The 16,366-nt window shown below is 37.6% G+C and overlaps 1 protein-coding gene across 1 annotated transcript in view; it reads right to left on the bottom strand.

Annotated features, from left to right (window-relative positions):
• The window catches only part of cracr2aa (calcium release activated channel regulator 2Aa), an 18,726-nt gene extending 14,009 nt beyond the window's left edge, over positions 1–4,717 (bottom strand). The window contains exons 1-2 of the mRNA XM_020603022.1: positions 4,560–4,717; positions 1,626–2,016 (exon numbers count right to left, since the gene is read on the bottom strand). Coding sequence (XP_020458678.1) covers positions 1,626–1,832 — 207 coding nt within the window. The 5' untranslated portion in view covers positions 1,833–2,016; positions 4,560–4,717. The remainder of the gene's footprint in view (positions 1–1,625; positions 2,017–4,559) is intronic.
• Between the last annotated feature and the right edge of the window lie 11,649 nt (positions 4,718–16,366).

Below are 16,366 nucleotides of genomic sequence, written 5' to 3'. Positions count from 1 at the left end.
AGAGGATCACTGCAGACCCCTCACACCCTGGACACAATCTGTTTGAACTCCTCCCCTCTGGACAGCGTTACAGGTCACTGTGCACTAAGACAACCAGGCACAGGGACAGTTTCTTCCCCTGTGCTGTCACTCTGATGAACACTTAACCAATGACAATATGACTGGACAAAAACCCTCAGTGCAATACCTGTGTATATATACACATTGTACAGATTATACAAATCTGTACAGGTCTCTATTTTTAAGTACTCTGTTTTTATTCCCATTTATCTCATTTCGCAATGAACATTCCTTTGTCTGTCTGCATTGTTTACTGCCTGTTTATACTGCTTACTTTGCATTGTTTGCACTGTTTGCTGCTTGTTAATACTGTTTATTTTGTTATACTACACAGCCTTATGTTGTTTTACTGTCTAATTGCCCGTTGCATGGGGATATGTACATGCACACTGAGAGCTGATGTACCAGAGTCAAATTCCACGTGTGTCCGACACACCTGGCCAATAAAGCTGATTCTGATTCTGAGAGAGGTGTGACAGCTGCTCCTTAAGTAAGGTGTTAATCCAGTGCAAGACCCTCCCCAAAGTCCTTCTGACCACGACTGTAACTGTCGGACCATTTAAAAGAACGGCCAACACAGCCACAAATCTGTAGCAACAAGGTTTTTACATGTTTACACTGCTCCAAATGTTGACTGAGGCCACCCATACAATCCAGGGGAAGGCCAGGGACAGGAAAACATCTGTGCAAGATTATCAGCTGTTCTTGCAAAGTGTTTTATCAGAGCAAAGGATATCCCTTAGGTCAGCACAGTAGAACTATAAAGCTTGCCCATTGGTGGTGATGGTGTCAAATGTACATTAAAAATGTGAAACTCCACTGAAAATACTGTAGCTGAAAATGCAGTGATGAGTGCTAATTAACTGCATTATTACTTAGCATCATCTATAAACTCAAAGTGTAAAACAAATAGAACTAACAGTATCAAGAGTTCCTCAAGTACAGTTTGTACTTTTCAGTAAAAGCCCTCGGACTGGACCATCGTTCTTCTCTCCATCCAATTCCAAATCCATTATCATAAACACCAGATCAAAGCTCGCCCTCTGTGTATTTATGCTCATCAGAACGAGAGCCTACAAGTGCTTCATCAAAGGTTTAGCCACAGCAGGGATGAATATCTGAGCGGAAAGTAAATCTGCACAATAATGCGAGTGGAGAGTTTACATGACAAAGCTTCCACATGGCTCTCTGTGTGTCAGTCTCTGTTCTGCCGCTTTAGATAAGCTGCTGAACGTGTCCTGTTCAGAATTATGAGCAAACAGACTATCCCTCCATTTTATGGCGACTCTGGATGAGTAAGCTGTTATAACAAAAACTTTTGATGATATTAATGTATGCTGTTGATGCCAAAATCTAAATCATGGATGAGACTTTGTTGAATCCTGAAGTTATTAAAGTTTGTGACATTTTCATGATAGTATGTCTCTATGCAAACATAAAATCAAACTGTTCTTAACTGAATTGGTTATATGCAACAAGAATCAGCCTTCAATTCACACTAATTTTAAGATGGAACTTTGGGTTCCATAGAGCTCATCCTTTCATCCTCCTAAGAACAACCTCACCTGCATGTCACGCTGGGTGATGAAGCCCTTGTTCTCAATGTCACAGATCTGGAAGAATTCGTGGGTCTTCTCCAAGATAGTGTTTTGTCCCATGTCGTCCTCCCCATATGTCCCCTCCTCACTGTTTCCTTGCCTTTTCCATGCAGTTCGGGCTACCCTGCTGGTCGAGGTACTGGTGTTGGCACAAGAAGCAGTAAAAGTTGCCATGGTATTTGTGAGTCTGTTGATATAAGAGCGTTTTCCTGTGTCCTTCACATGAGCCAGGCACAGACAGAAGTGTGGAGCAAAGAGATCGTAGAGAAGTCGAGCTTCAGGCTGTATATCAGAGGCATTCACCAATGTCACCGCTTGTCATCACTTAGCAACCATCTCTTTAATTAGTCGATGAAACCTAGGAGAGATACAGGAGGAGAGTCGTCAGTTAAAATAAGTACAGCCCCTGGTCCAATGAACAAAATTCATAGCAACACTCACTGTATATACAGCCTCAAAATCACATATTACATTATGTAAACCCAAATGTTCATTAATCTTCACTCTCTTTCTATCAATCACATTTTGATGCTGATGTGGAATGTTAAACATGGGCCACTGTGTGATGTGCACCACACCAGCTCCTCTGTTTCACTTGAACTAATGTCATCTGTAAAGTACACCCAAAACTAAAAATAAAGTTGCCTTATGATGAGGAGAGTCCTGTCTCTGATTGATATGAGTCACTTAGTGGTGGGTTTCATGCAAAACGCAGCTCTATGTGCGTTGGTTTGTCTTCCGGGAGCTGTTGTCTACCGTGACACGGCTCAGTTAGTTCATGTGTGCGTTGTCCCACACAAATGTACATGTACACTATGTAGGCAGGTGAAGCGGCAGAAGATAATACACAGTCAGACAGGTGATGCACACACAGACACACTACAGGACCTTCTAACTCTAGTACTGGTAGAAGTATATTTGTTGCTCATAAGAATTTTTAATGAATGTATGAAACACATACAGTAAAATTAATTTAACTCTCCCATTTCTATAGAGCTATACTGGACTTCTAATATTTTTTTTACAATGTTACCAGCTAAATGTTTCTATTAAAACATCTGGTTTTCAATAGAGGTGTTTGAAACAAGAGTGTAAACCTTTTTTAACAGTTCTACAAAATGGTATAGTCTTTAAATTTTTTTTTTTTTTTTGCTATTTCTGTTGTGCTGGAAGTTGGAGCTTGAAGATGGCACAACATCTTGCAAGCATGACAAAGCTCATGAGGAAAACCCCCAACCCCCAACGGGCAACAGACAAAGTTCAAGCACAAAGGAGGAAATAAGAAATGGAACTATTATTGTTTAGACAGAATGATGTAGTGTTTTTGTGCTCAGACTGATAATACATAGTATTGTCTAATCTCTACAGATTGTGCCATTGGCCAGAAGCCATAGAAAGGTTTATGGCTTCTTTGTTGAAACTTGGTTAGTGTGTTGAGACAGGTGGTCAGTGACCTAGGATTAGAGAAGAAGGATATCAGACAAGACAAACATTCAGGTGGCACTTGCTTCATTACACACACTGCACTGGAGAATATGTATTTTATCTGAAGACCACACCTGGCACATGACACACAACTAATCTGTCTTTAAGAGTGCATATAGTGTAGAGCTCATCCACATGCTTGATCTAACCTTTACTAAACTGCAGTCAATTATAGGCTTAGGGGATTAAATGATATTAGCTTTGGCACAAAACTATTTATCAGTTCCAAAAGGTGTGGGTTAAATGCTGGAGCTTATGCTTTGCATAGAGGTTCCTTATCTGTTTTAGGGTTGGACATCAAACAGCTGTTGGAGCTACAGCACCTACCAGCTGTGCCAAAAACTGTAGGCTCAAATGGAAACTAAAATTAGCAAGTTTAAAGCAACACAGACATACAAATTAAACACTTCCTTTGCTGAAATTAATTACGGCTGGCAAATGATTGTGTGCTGACAGTCTCGGAAACCCATGACATTCTCACAAGTTATATTTTGAGTACACGCCGACATTGTGGTCAGGGCTGCAGAAAGCATGAGCTGAGGTTAACAGCTAGGACCACAACAGGTTTTTGCAAAAGAAACTTTCATAGTTTCATTTACACTAACTTAAAAGAGAGGCATAGGTAAAATATTTCCCCATTTCTCACTCCTGTCTTTATCTTCTGCATTTGAATACGGCTTTAGTTTTGTCCTTAGCAAAAGACTATAGTTATAGTTGTCATTGACAAAACTAAAGCTACTACTGAGCAAAAGATAATTGACTGGGCTGTTTACTGCATTATTTATTAAAAAAGAAAAAAGAATAGATGAAATTAAAGATGGTCTATATAAAGCTATTTAAATATCTTTGGTATGCTGCCCAACTGTATTCTAAAGAAACTAGAAGAATAGATGGGGATGCTGTGACACCTGCCTCATGGAGTAAAGTCGCCAAATACAAAGTTACTACATAGCGGCCATATGTCAACAATCATCCATAAGCAACAGCTACACAGGGGTGTATCCTGGGAAGAGTTGCAGTTGGTCAAACAAATGTAGGTATATCTAAGAGAAATGTTATCAAATAAAAATAAAACAGCAAACCCTTGTCAAAGACAAGCATAATACAAATGGAGAAAGCAAGTCTTGGGACATAAGCTAAGGCCAAGCAACCACTTTTACAAAACACGTGTACAAGACAAAACGCTCACTTCCTTTCCCAATGGGCGCAGTTTCTTTTATTATGCAACGTCTTATGACAACTAAAGCCTCACTGACATTGTGTAAATAAAGCCTTAACACAAACAAAGTTAGTAGCTAGAAAAGACTTCCCTGTAGCAACACCAGTGCAGAGTTTCGGGTTAATTAGCGTCAAAACAAAGTACGCAATCCTGTATTTGGAGGACAGGTGCGGAACAAAAGTGGAGAGGCTACGTACCGGTGAATGAAAAATGAAATTCAGCTTGAAGAAATTCATTGACTTGCTCTGTATCGCCTTATCCGCTTTAAGAGAAGTTCACTGTTTACAAGTGTCAACTAGCGTGTGTGTGCAGGAATCTGACTGAGCACTGACGCGGCACACTAGGAAGGCGGAGCTTCAGCAAAATCATCGTTGGTAACTATAGCAACGCTAACAAGGAAGTCCTGCACAACAGGCAAGAGGCCTCCTTTTCCACAGTTTCCTTCTTATTGTTTCTTTTCTTTCCTCTTTATCAGAAAGAAACCATTTCAGTAGCAGCTTTTTCTCATTCATCAGACAGGACTTCTTTTATATTAAATTAAGAGTTTAGAATCTAAATTAACAGGTGTGGAGTTTTTCGTATGAGAACAGTAGACTACCAAATTAGTCTCGGCATTGTCTCATTATTTCCATGAAAAGCACAGGTGATATTTTATATACATCATTATATTTGTTGACTAAAACTTGCTGAACATCTTACATGATCTTTGTTAATAATGTATGAGGAAATAACCAAAACTAATTTCAACACAGCCTACACTATAGTGACTAAGCTGTTCCTTGGTCATATGAATAGATTTCCTGTTGTTTTTGGAGGTTAGTGAGAAACATGCCTTCAGACAAAGATAAAGATAGGTGTAAACCATGAAATACTTGTAACAAAACAAAGTAACTAAGTATACTTACACTTACTTAGAACAGGATCTTTATTTGTAATAGTTATTTTAATGTTACTTGTAAAGCATATTTTCAATGTGGTACAACTACTTTTACTCAAGTAAGAAACCTGAATGCTCCACCACTGGCTTTAGCTACTATCTAGTTGACAAATAAATGTAGTGTAGTAAGAATAAAACATTTAGCCTAAAGTGAATGGAAATAATGTATAATGTACAAGTATCTCAAAATTTTGCACAAGGAGGTAGCATTAATAATGTTTCATCACTGGATTCTCGTAACACATCTTTTTGATGGTTGTTGCTATAGGAAGTAACCATTACATTATATAAAAATGCAGGCCTCATTAATACAGTGTTCATCTAAAGATCTGTGCCAACTGTGGCTGTCCGCCAGGCCGAGCTTTATGTCACGTTGTACCCATAGGACTGACTTACTTGGATGTATGTGATGTGTCCACTTGGTTCATTTTAAACTGTATGCCTTAGGAAACTGATATCGCTAAATGAGTGATAAGGCCTTATTTCTACTGGGTTGGCAACAATAGAGTTCATAATATCAGTTCATAAAAACTTTGTCAAATACTGCAAGCCATCACATGTTGATAAAGCTGTTGTGCAGTTGCAGTACCAGTGAGCAACACATGAGGACAGTAGGACCTTTTTGAGCCTTCAACACCAGTTTTTCCATCATAAAGAATAAAATGTTTCATCAGCTTGTTTTATAGAAGTCATTATTATACTCATTGGCCATCCAATATACTGCACTATAGCAGATTTTATGCTATTCGTTTGGTCAGATCTAATCTAACAAATGGGACAGATGAGCTTGGGCCTAGTCTCATAAAAAGTGGTTTTATAAGGGAACACTCTGATAATGTTCCATAAAAATGTCTGCTCCAGTGCATTGAAGCCAAGCAGGTATAAAAACACTCTCCCAGGCCACGAATGCCACAGTTTTCCACTTCATGTACTGAAACTACATGGATGTCCCACAAATGTGGTGGAGCGAGCACTCTTGAGCTTGGTCTGTTTCCACAAGTTGTTTTTGAAAGGGTGATTTGCAGCAAACAGATGGACATGAGGTGATCCCCCCCTCCGAGATTTCAGAGTCAGATGTGTTTACACTGGAGGACACTGAGAACTGATCACTGGAATAGCACCTACTTCTTGCATGAGTGAAAGCACACAACAGCAGTTTTTTTAATGTATCCAATAGAGGAAACTATGATCAAAAACTGGGTATTATGTGCTTCAAAGATTGATTCCCTGAAGGTTCCTGTTAGATCTACAGTTCTTCCAACCCCATCATCCCTGATCAGCCAGGCCCTAAAGCTGAGCGGAGATCTACAGCTAGGACCTCAGGGAACTATTTCCACCAGTGAGTTGAGGAACCAGAGCAGAGTGGCATGACAGAGAGGACAGGGTATGCAGCTAGTGTCACCACCACACTGGTCTGGTTTGAGGCCTTGGAAGGACTGACATCACTCTTGGAGAGTCTCATTCTATTTTGCATCTGCAGAGTACGTGGCTGGGGGCTTGGAGTAATCTGTGCCACTACGTTAGTGGTCTTTCAGTGCATCTTTGATCACGCTATGATCAGGGATATGCCACAGGCTGAGGATGTGATTGTGCATGTGGACAGTTCTTCCATTCAAGGCCATGGCCTTTTCTGTGTCATTGTGTATCTTGTGGCTATGGTTTTGGGTTTTTCCTTGTTTACTAGACAAACTCTTTTGTCAGTTGTTCAAGATGACTTTAGCTTAGTAGCTGCTTTCAAGCAGTGCAAATACATGTACATTTTCTGCATATACAGTAAGATTGTGTATCAGAAGTGATATAAACAGTGTTAACAAAACACATAATGAATATTTTTGTTTCTTTATGACTGAATTTCATAATGTATGGTCAACGTTTTTGAACGGCAGCCTCCTCTGGACTTGCACTTTCTTACTATATCCTCTAGGTGGCAATCTAAATACATTTATTGTAGTGAAAGAATCCAGCTGGTTAATTTGCAGAACTAAAACACACACACACACACACACACACACACACACTAATGAGCTCTGTATATGAAGATAGAGTATGTCATGATTAATTTATCCCTGCTAATATTTTTGATGATTGTACAAAAAGCAATCATTTTTCAAATGTGCTTCACACCATAAATTGGGTGGGACAGTCAATTTCTAAATAGGTTTTTTTTTTTAATGTTGTCTGGGAGCTATGGTTCATTTGCTTGTACAGCAAAATACCACATCTGGTATACTTGCATCACAAACAACTCTATCATTCATGTTTTTCATCTGTTTTCTGCTTTTTCTAAGTATTTTTACATTAGAGTGATGAAAGATCTGACCAGTGTGACTTATTTTCCAAGGATGTGGTGGTGGTTGGCACGCGGTCATATGGCAAACTGGCTTCTTGACTGTTGCCAGTTGGAACCATGGTTGTGTGCATGCAAAGCAATTGCTTCTTAATCACACAAGGTCTTACTGTGCAAGAAAAATTATTACGCGCTTCATTTACAAGATGGCTGCTGATGCTCTGAGGGACATAATTTTTTATTGTGATGTGTGACAAAAAGAAAAGGTTCCAGTCCTGCCATAATTGTGTCACCAATCCATCCCATTTACCTTAATTCTGATGAAAATTTTACCTACAATTGACTAGTGAAGCTCCAATGGTATCAGTGTTGAAGTTCTGCACTCAGCCTTACTTTACATTTGCACAAGGGAGTTCCACCCCCTCTTATAGGTGGATTCATGATTTTAAACATGATTGCACCCCCAACCAAAAGGGATTTGGGAACATACAGTGTTTCATGGGATTGTATGTTCACACTGACCTCTGTGAATTTCCAGTTATTACAGATTAGACAGATAAGATATACAGTAATGTGTTAATTAGCTGGAGCTGGATGTTTCCCCCTACTCTTTACACTAACTAAAGCTAATCACCTGCTAGCTCTAGATATGTATAGGAAAGTGGTACATATGTAATCTGGGGGAGTAAAATGACCTAATAAAATAATATAATTGATTTAATAAAAGAATACCTAAGCATTGCAGAATCATTTTCCCAGTTATTAAACCAAATGCAGTGTTACAAATGTGTCCCAGATGCTTTAATTCCAGCCACTGTCACAACCTGGGCAAGTGAAAACATTATCTTTTATTTGGCTCAGACTATCACAAGTCCCATTTTACAACCCACAAATTATGTACCCACAGGAAGAATAAGGCCAATTTTCTGGCCTACACAGCTTCAAGATAAATGTTAATTGGAGGAGCTATTTCTATCACATCATAGCCCTCCTTTACGATAAACTGGCTGAGATTTGTGTTAAGATGAACTGAACTATCATGTTTATGCTGTTTAATAAAAGAAGAGAACAATTCTATTCATTACATAGGTTATACTATAGTTTATACTTTGAGAATGCACCCTTCCTGAGCAATATTAAATTGGAATTTCGAACTTTTAGCAGTGAAAGCATCAGATTTGTCTTTTCTATTGTTAGTTATCCTCTTGCTGAGCATGTATTCTTTTTAATTATTCATTTCACACAGTTTCTCAATCTCAGTTTGACAGAATGAAACATATTTTTGAATGACAATGGTTAGTGGAACAGCTTTTACGCCTATAGTATCTCTTATGTTGCTTCATTGAATCATTTATCCAATATTCATTAGCTTATCGGCTAAACTCACATCCCACTAAAATGTCCCTATTTGGTCTTTTGCCAACAGGGAGGAATTTTGAGCATTAGAGATTTTCTTTTGTAAAATAGAAACCTGACAGGTCCCCAAATGTTACGTCTATAGTATGACCTCTGGTGAATGATAAAAAAAAACAGGCACTAGGTAGATAAATGAACTGCAACGTGCTCTGGCAGAACTGACTGGCAACAGATAACATTTGACTTAAACTCTTCACACCAGCTGCTATACAGAGCAACATGAAAGCTGGTACATACTGTATGTAAAAAACTATATTCCAGCTCCACCATATTCTTTACAGGCTTGACTATAAATGTATGACTGATTTATGATAGCCAGCCAGATGAGATAACCCATGTCTAAAAGAATTTGGATCAAGATCAACATGTGACAGACCTTGTTTTAAAATGGGACATTTTTTAGAAAAATGTCTAAAAAAATAATCTGTGTTCAAAAAAGAAAAATGAAAGTGACAGGATGTAAGTCTGTGTCAGTTCCAGTGTTTTTCTGGAAGCATTTCTTTTAGCCAAAATAAAGCGCTAAGCTGCTCCAGCACTGGGAATGACAGAACAAACCTCTTTCTGTAACACAGAAGAAATAAAACTGTATACATCATTTGATACTGATAGTTTGTTTGTTTAAAAATATTGATATCAAAAGGGCTATAATCAGTTATATATTAACAATGGACATTGTGTCTATGCAAATGATTGCTTGTAATAATAAACCCACAAAGAATTTCATTTTATTATTTACTCAAGTACTGTACTTAAATACAAATTAGGTATCTGTACTTTGAGAATTTTCATATTCTGATACTTCATATTTCACTACATTTTTATGAAAAATATTGTACTTACTCACATTTATTACCAATTACTTTTCATAATGAGATTAATTTAAACAAAATACAGTATTTTCATAAGAGTATTGATCCCTGGTGGGAAATTCACAAGATACTCAACAAAATGTAAAGTACTTCAGAGTATAAGCATATAAGGTAGTTAACATTAGCTCTACCTCTGCCAGCTGCAACATTATTGTAAATGTACACAATAATAATCCAATAATATGATATACATTAATGTGAACTGTGCCATTCTGCATAATGAGTACTTTTACTTTTGGTAATTTATGTATTTATGTATTTTATGTTAATACTTTTACTTAAGTAACAATTTGAATGAAGGACTTTTACTTGTAACCAAAGTATTTTTACATTGTGGTATTGCTACTTTTACTTAAGTAGATTTGAGTACTTCTTCCTCTACTGTATGAACTATACCTTTATCAGTCTATATTTCTGGAACAAGAAAAACTTGGAAAAACTCCAAATGCTGTATGAGAAAGCCATTTTATTGCAGGAATCTAATCTAATAATATAGGTCATCAAACACTAAATGAAAATGAAATGACTAGCAGAATTACTGTGATAGAAAAGCTGGGAAAACTGTTAAGAAACCTTTGTTTTCCATTTGGATTGCTCACTTACAAATATCACATCAGATCATATTCATGTTTCTGGAGTGGATCAATTTAACCAGCTGTTTTTATCTACATAATGGATGCATAAAAGCATCACATTTATTTTCTCCAGTGAGAAAAGCCAGAATGTAACTGGTTTTAAAGTTATCTCAACTTAATGTCAGCCTGAGGCTTTGCAGAACAAGAGTGTGGTGAGAATGCTATCTGAGGGGCTTTGGTATAGAGCTCCAGCTCCTTACCCACAGCCAGGCTCCTGTGCGCTTGCCAAAACGCAATCTTTTTTGTTTTTTGTTTTTTTACACAGTGATCCTGTAAACTAGAGAGCACAGACATTCAGCTGTGCACAGGGGGGTATAATTTTGACCTCTGAAGGTTGGGTTTGATTTTAGTGTAACGTACTGAGTGTATAGGTTATGTTTTATGGTTTTAACTGATCTGAAGCCTACTAGACTTAGTACTGCTGTTATATTTTTTATCATTTTAACATATAGAAAGGCATTTATTGACACAGAATTGAATAAGACATGCAATGATAGAGTCAGCCATAGAGACTGCACCTGCCACTGATAATCCCTGTGGTGAATGGGCACTTTTTACTCACTGCGTGGCACATCATGTACTGTAAAAATGCCTGCTCCACGCCAAAGGAAAATACCACAGCAGTATAGCCACATGTTTGTTCAGGCCCTCTGGAGTTTGGGGCATCCATCAGACTAAAGCACAGGCCAAAGAAGAAAAGCTTCACAACCTCACACAAGGTCACGCAGAGCAGCTGATATTCAGCAGCTTGTTATTATAATCATTCTTGAAGGCTTGGATTGTGGATGCAGAATAACTTTCATTGGTCTGTCAGATGTGAATTAACACAAGTATCACACTACTGTATAGTAAGTATTATTTTAAACACGATGAAATGGAGTCTTCCAACTGTTAATTCATGGTTATGGTTCCAATTAGAGCTGGTTTTCTTTGAGACTATTCATTATGTGCTATTAGATCTGACCGATCACCTAATTCAGAAATCTATTTTGTATTGCAGCAAGGCATTCTGTGAAGTCAGTCAACTTTCCAGTCATGACTTAGGACCATGTCTTTTGGTCTGACTCAGAACCTAAAGGATCATTTAAAACAACTGGATATATTAAAATTTTGGCCTGTAAATGTCAACGAATGAGCCATAACTGAAAGATGTTACCTGGATGAGCTTAATGGTGATGCTACTGTATGTACAGCATTTTATAAGACAGCATTACTATTAATTCTGGTTGTTGTCTTTCTTTTTTGTTGCTCTCAGATGTGACAAAGAAGACTTGCGATCATCCTGTTAAATCTTTAGTGAGTCAGCCTCCTGCCAACTTCTCAAAATGTCACCAAGGAGCCTTCAGGGTAGATAGTAGTATATACCTTTACACATCTGAATAAAATAGGTCAAACACATGGTTTGAACTGAGATCAGAAGACTGTAACAGAATCAAGTTATGGGAGTAATTCTTGTTACATCCCCCATGAAACAAGTTACTGATGTAATCATGTTACTACATTATTTTGTTATACTCATAAGTCAAAGTATTTACATTACTTGATTAACAACAGTAAAAATAATTAGTTAAAGCTACAGTATGTAACATTAGCAGGAAACTCCAAATCAACCCACTCTGCCCCACCCGACACTCCCTCTCCCTGCTCCACTGTACTCCACTCTACTGCTATGCTCCGTCATGTTCTACCCAGCTCTTCAGATATTTGTCATTACAAAATTACAAGAAATGAGAATGCAACAAAACTTACTGATCAAAAACTGAAAATTTCTGATTGGTTAGAGAGGTCTATCCCACTCAAAAATGTTGTGCCGTTCAATGAGTCTGGGTCACTGGAGACTTCGACAGCACCTCTGCACATTAATACAAGTTTTGGAGCAGATATTTTCAACAAAAATATTTGAAAAACATTACATACTGTAGCTTTATGTGCTGTAAAGTGTAATAGTGGTTCTTAGCCAAACTCAACATGAAGGCTCAAAACAATCAAACAGAAACTGCTTGGCATTAACTTATAATTAAATAAAGAGCACCCACAGTAAGAAATACCACTGGGAAATAACTACAAGCAGGCTAAGCCTAGCAGTAATTGACATAACATAGATGGCAACTAAATTACAAAGAGACATCAAAGTTAGTGTGTAAACTTGAGAGACATGAGTCTGTACATGAACACAAACTGGCCAGAAACAAAAGCAACGGGGGGAAGAAGAGTCCTTATCTGGTTCCACAGGCAAATCACAGCCAAGGACCAGGAAATTCAAAGAAGCAACATGGACACTTGAAAACTAAATCACCAGATTGTGGCACAAAAGAGAAGCCACTACTTCCACATAGAGGATGCTGGCAACAAACAACCATGAGTAACTGACTTAAATACACAGTCTGCTGATTACTGATTGGGAACAGGTGAGTGTGCAGCAAAGTGAAGCTAGAACAGATGAGAGTGGCATGTGGCTGCGAAAGTATGTAAAAATAAAAGCATGAGAAAGGAACTCCATGAATTTGTGACAGTTATCCTAAACAGTACTCATTTCTATATTTTCATTAGTCAGTGCAGCTCCATTATGGGTAAACAACTCCATCCCCACACAACAATGTTTTGTATTTAATATGCAAGGAAATGGAAAACAAGACATTTGAGATACAGCCATAAAAACGACCCCACTAATAGTTTGGAGAGATTAACTATCAAGTTGACGTATCATCAGCGATGTGTTGAATAACTGCTGTTGGCTTTGGAAGCTTGTGGATGAAAAGATAAAGTATTTAGGGAATAAATATATTTACATTCATGCCATAAAAGTAACATAACTAAGCTCTGCTGCAGTGAGGGAGTCAGTGCTGAGCTTGTTTACTTCAGCTACAGCGGTTTTCAAAACATAACACTTCAATGGTTTGACCTGTCAGCCTCGGGGGGGTCTAGACTGCCTCTAGTATTAGATCTAAAAACAGGAAATATTTTGTGACTGATATAACCCTTTGCGGACATATATATTCAGTGCCCAACAAAAGCTGTATGTTTGATGTGTTATATGCATGTCAAACTGTGAAGTGAAATGAAATGAAATCTAAGTGACTTTGCCACAATTCCAGTCTTACCTGAAATAAATCTAACTATAGTGCCTTTCTCTAGGCAACAAACTGAAGCTGGTGCAGATGTCCATATGAATAAATTGCATGTGAAGTATTCTGGTACATGTGCTGGAATATTTGAATGGATTGCCATGTAGACATCCACATGGATTTACAGAGTTCCAGTCTCTGCTTGCTTCCTCCAGTTTGCTCATGGGAATGTCAGCTTGAATCAATGCTGTGAGTCTTGAATGTGAACTCATTTGTTCTATAGGGAAACACTAGACAAAGATGTCTCTGGGCAATTACTGGGATAGTCTCAAAACAATAACACAGCACTCATGACCATGATGTAATATCAAGACAAATGCACCAGCTTTCCAATTACTGAGCCTTACAGAGAAGTATGGAGGTTGTTTGTCCTACATTACTGAGTGAAGAGAAACTAATGGCTGAAGCCTAGAAAAAAATAGTTGTTACATTAAGTATTGCACACCTGTTGATCACAGATTCATTCCAGGAAATAGAGTAAAAATATTTTGATTCAGTGCAAGCTTAACCTTGATTAAGGTTTAACCCTCTGAAACCTGCTGCACACTGGTCCAAAATATCAAATGACATATTCTAAACATACACCCAACTTTGAAATTAAGGAACTGAAATGAATGTAATGAATCCCTCGGTGGAAGAACTATGCCTACACTGAAAAAAAGGATTTGAGATTTTAGTTACTGCAACTCATTTTTCAAAGTTAGCTTAACTAAACAGTCTACTTGAATTATCACATTAAAGTGTCCTCAGCTACCCGGCTCAATCAGAGCAGTTCAAGCAACATAGATTTCTTAACTGACTCAACACCATAAGGGTGGCCCCTGCAAAAACGCACAGGTAACCCCTGAGAGCCAACAAGGACTGTCAATCATCACAGACAGTGTAGTGTTAGTACTGTAAATAGAAACTTTAACATCATGGGCAGATTATGCATGTCAATGTGTAACCTGGCTGCATTAAAAATGTAAGTACATTAAACAAGATATGTAGTTTAATCTATACACTGTAAAAACCAGAACTTGCATTTTTTTATTCTCTTTTATCAAAGTTAACTGAGCAGTCATTTGAAAATTTTTAATCAAATTAAAACATTTACAACATCATTCTAAATAATAGTTCGGTCATTTTAAAAATATACATTAGAAAACTTTTTTAAATTTTTATTAATTTTTTTCTATTTGTTGGAGAGTAAGGGCTTTTCACATATACTTAGTTTTTGTACAGGCACACACCATGTGCCTTAGTGAAATTGATAAGTTTGAGTATAATTTAGAACATAGCTATATGCAATTTTTATATTTAACTTCTTGATGTCTGACAGAACGGAAAAGAAAATACTGTAGTACGTGACAGACCTCCACTGTTATTCTGTTTACTTTTTCCAGCTGTTAACATTAGCTAATGTTAATGCCACATTAACTAGCCACCTCTAAGCTGATTAAAAGGAGTTTATTTGAAGCAGGAATTTTTGTTTGACATTTCAGTTATCACTGAGTTGTAACTGACAGTTCATCATGTTACATATACACTTTACTTAATGAAGCATTGGCAGTACAGTAGCCATTAATTTATAATTTATCAGAACTCAAAATTACAAGTTGACAACAAAACCTTTGGTGCACTGTACTCAAAAACATGACACATGATACAAGCTTTGTTCATTTCATGTTAATTCAACTCAGAATTTCTAGGTATTTTTCAGACCTCTAAACTAATAAGTTGAATGACTGAACTGTTATGAGTTTGCTCAACTCATTAAAAACTAAATTAGCATAATTCCCAGCATGCACTGTTGAGAGTTGAAACACTTCAGAAGCTCTTCTATTCGTATTCTGAAGAGCAAGTTTATGGTGGAAACTTTCTCTGTGTTTGTAATATACTGTATATTAAAAAGCTGATGGAACTATTTTGTCAGCTTCACCATGTTGTCTCAATTTATTCTAAGTAGACGGAACTTAGACAAATGTGCAAACAGCTTTCATAAGTCAAGATTTTTAGGCAAAAGGTTACAAATTATTTTAAGTTGAACTAGGTCATTCATTTTTATAGTTGTGCAGAGCACACACACACAATACCCTTCCAAATAATCACCTAAAATGAAATCATTTTTAATCCATGATGGATGTCTTCCTTGACCTTCAGTTTCTGCTCCTTATGTTTTGTTAATGACAGAGTTGTGCCAGCCCCTCTTGGCATATTTGTCACTACTACTAATGTTGATGTTAATGACAGAGTTGTGCCAGCCCCTTTTGGCATATTTGTTACTACTACTACTAATGTTGCTAGTGCAGGGAAGACGTTTGAACTGCCTTTAACCCATCTCTACTTCTGGCAGAGGAAGTGCAAACTGTGTGAAGAAATAAACTGCTAGAATTAATAATAATCTGCTGCAGGTGGTGGAGTCTGTTTTGACTTCATTGCAGACACTGAGGTTTCATTGGAACCTGAAAGTGTTGGAAAATCCACCATGATTCCTGCCCAGCAAGTCCATATTTGCAGATGTCTGTAGTTTAATGGGAAGTTGGTGAACTTGTTTTACATTACCACTAGCCCACTCTGCTCTGGACTATATTATTGTGAATGCTACAGCACCCAGAACATGTTTCAGAAACACCTAGAAACAAGGAGGTGGTGGTGGATATATACAGTATATGTATATACTACCATACCAGACAGGACCCCAGGTGCAGCCTGTGCAAAGATGCCCCTGAGACAATCCAGCACATAACAGCGGG

Source organism: Monopterus albus, unplaced genomic scaffold (assembly GCF_001952655.1).
Source record: "Monopterus albus unplaced genomic scaffold, M_albus_1.0 scaffold59.1, whole genome shotgun sequence".
In the NCBI taxonomy this organism is placed as follows: domain Eukaryota; kingdom Metazoa; phylum Chordata; class Actinopteri; order Synbranchiformes; family Synbranchidae; genus Monopterus; species Monopterus albus.
The sequence above is the reverse complement of the archived record's forward strand: the minus strand, read 5'-3'. Positions and strand labels throughout refer to the sequence as shown.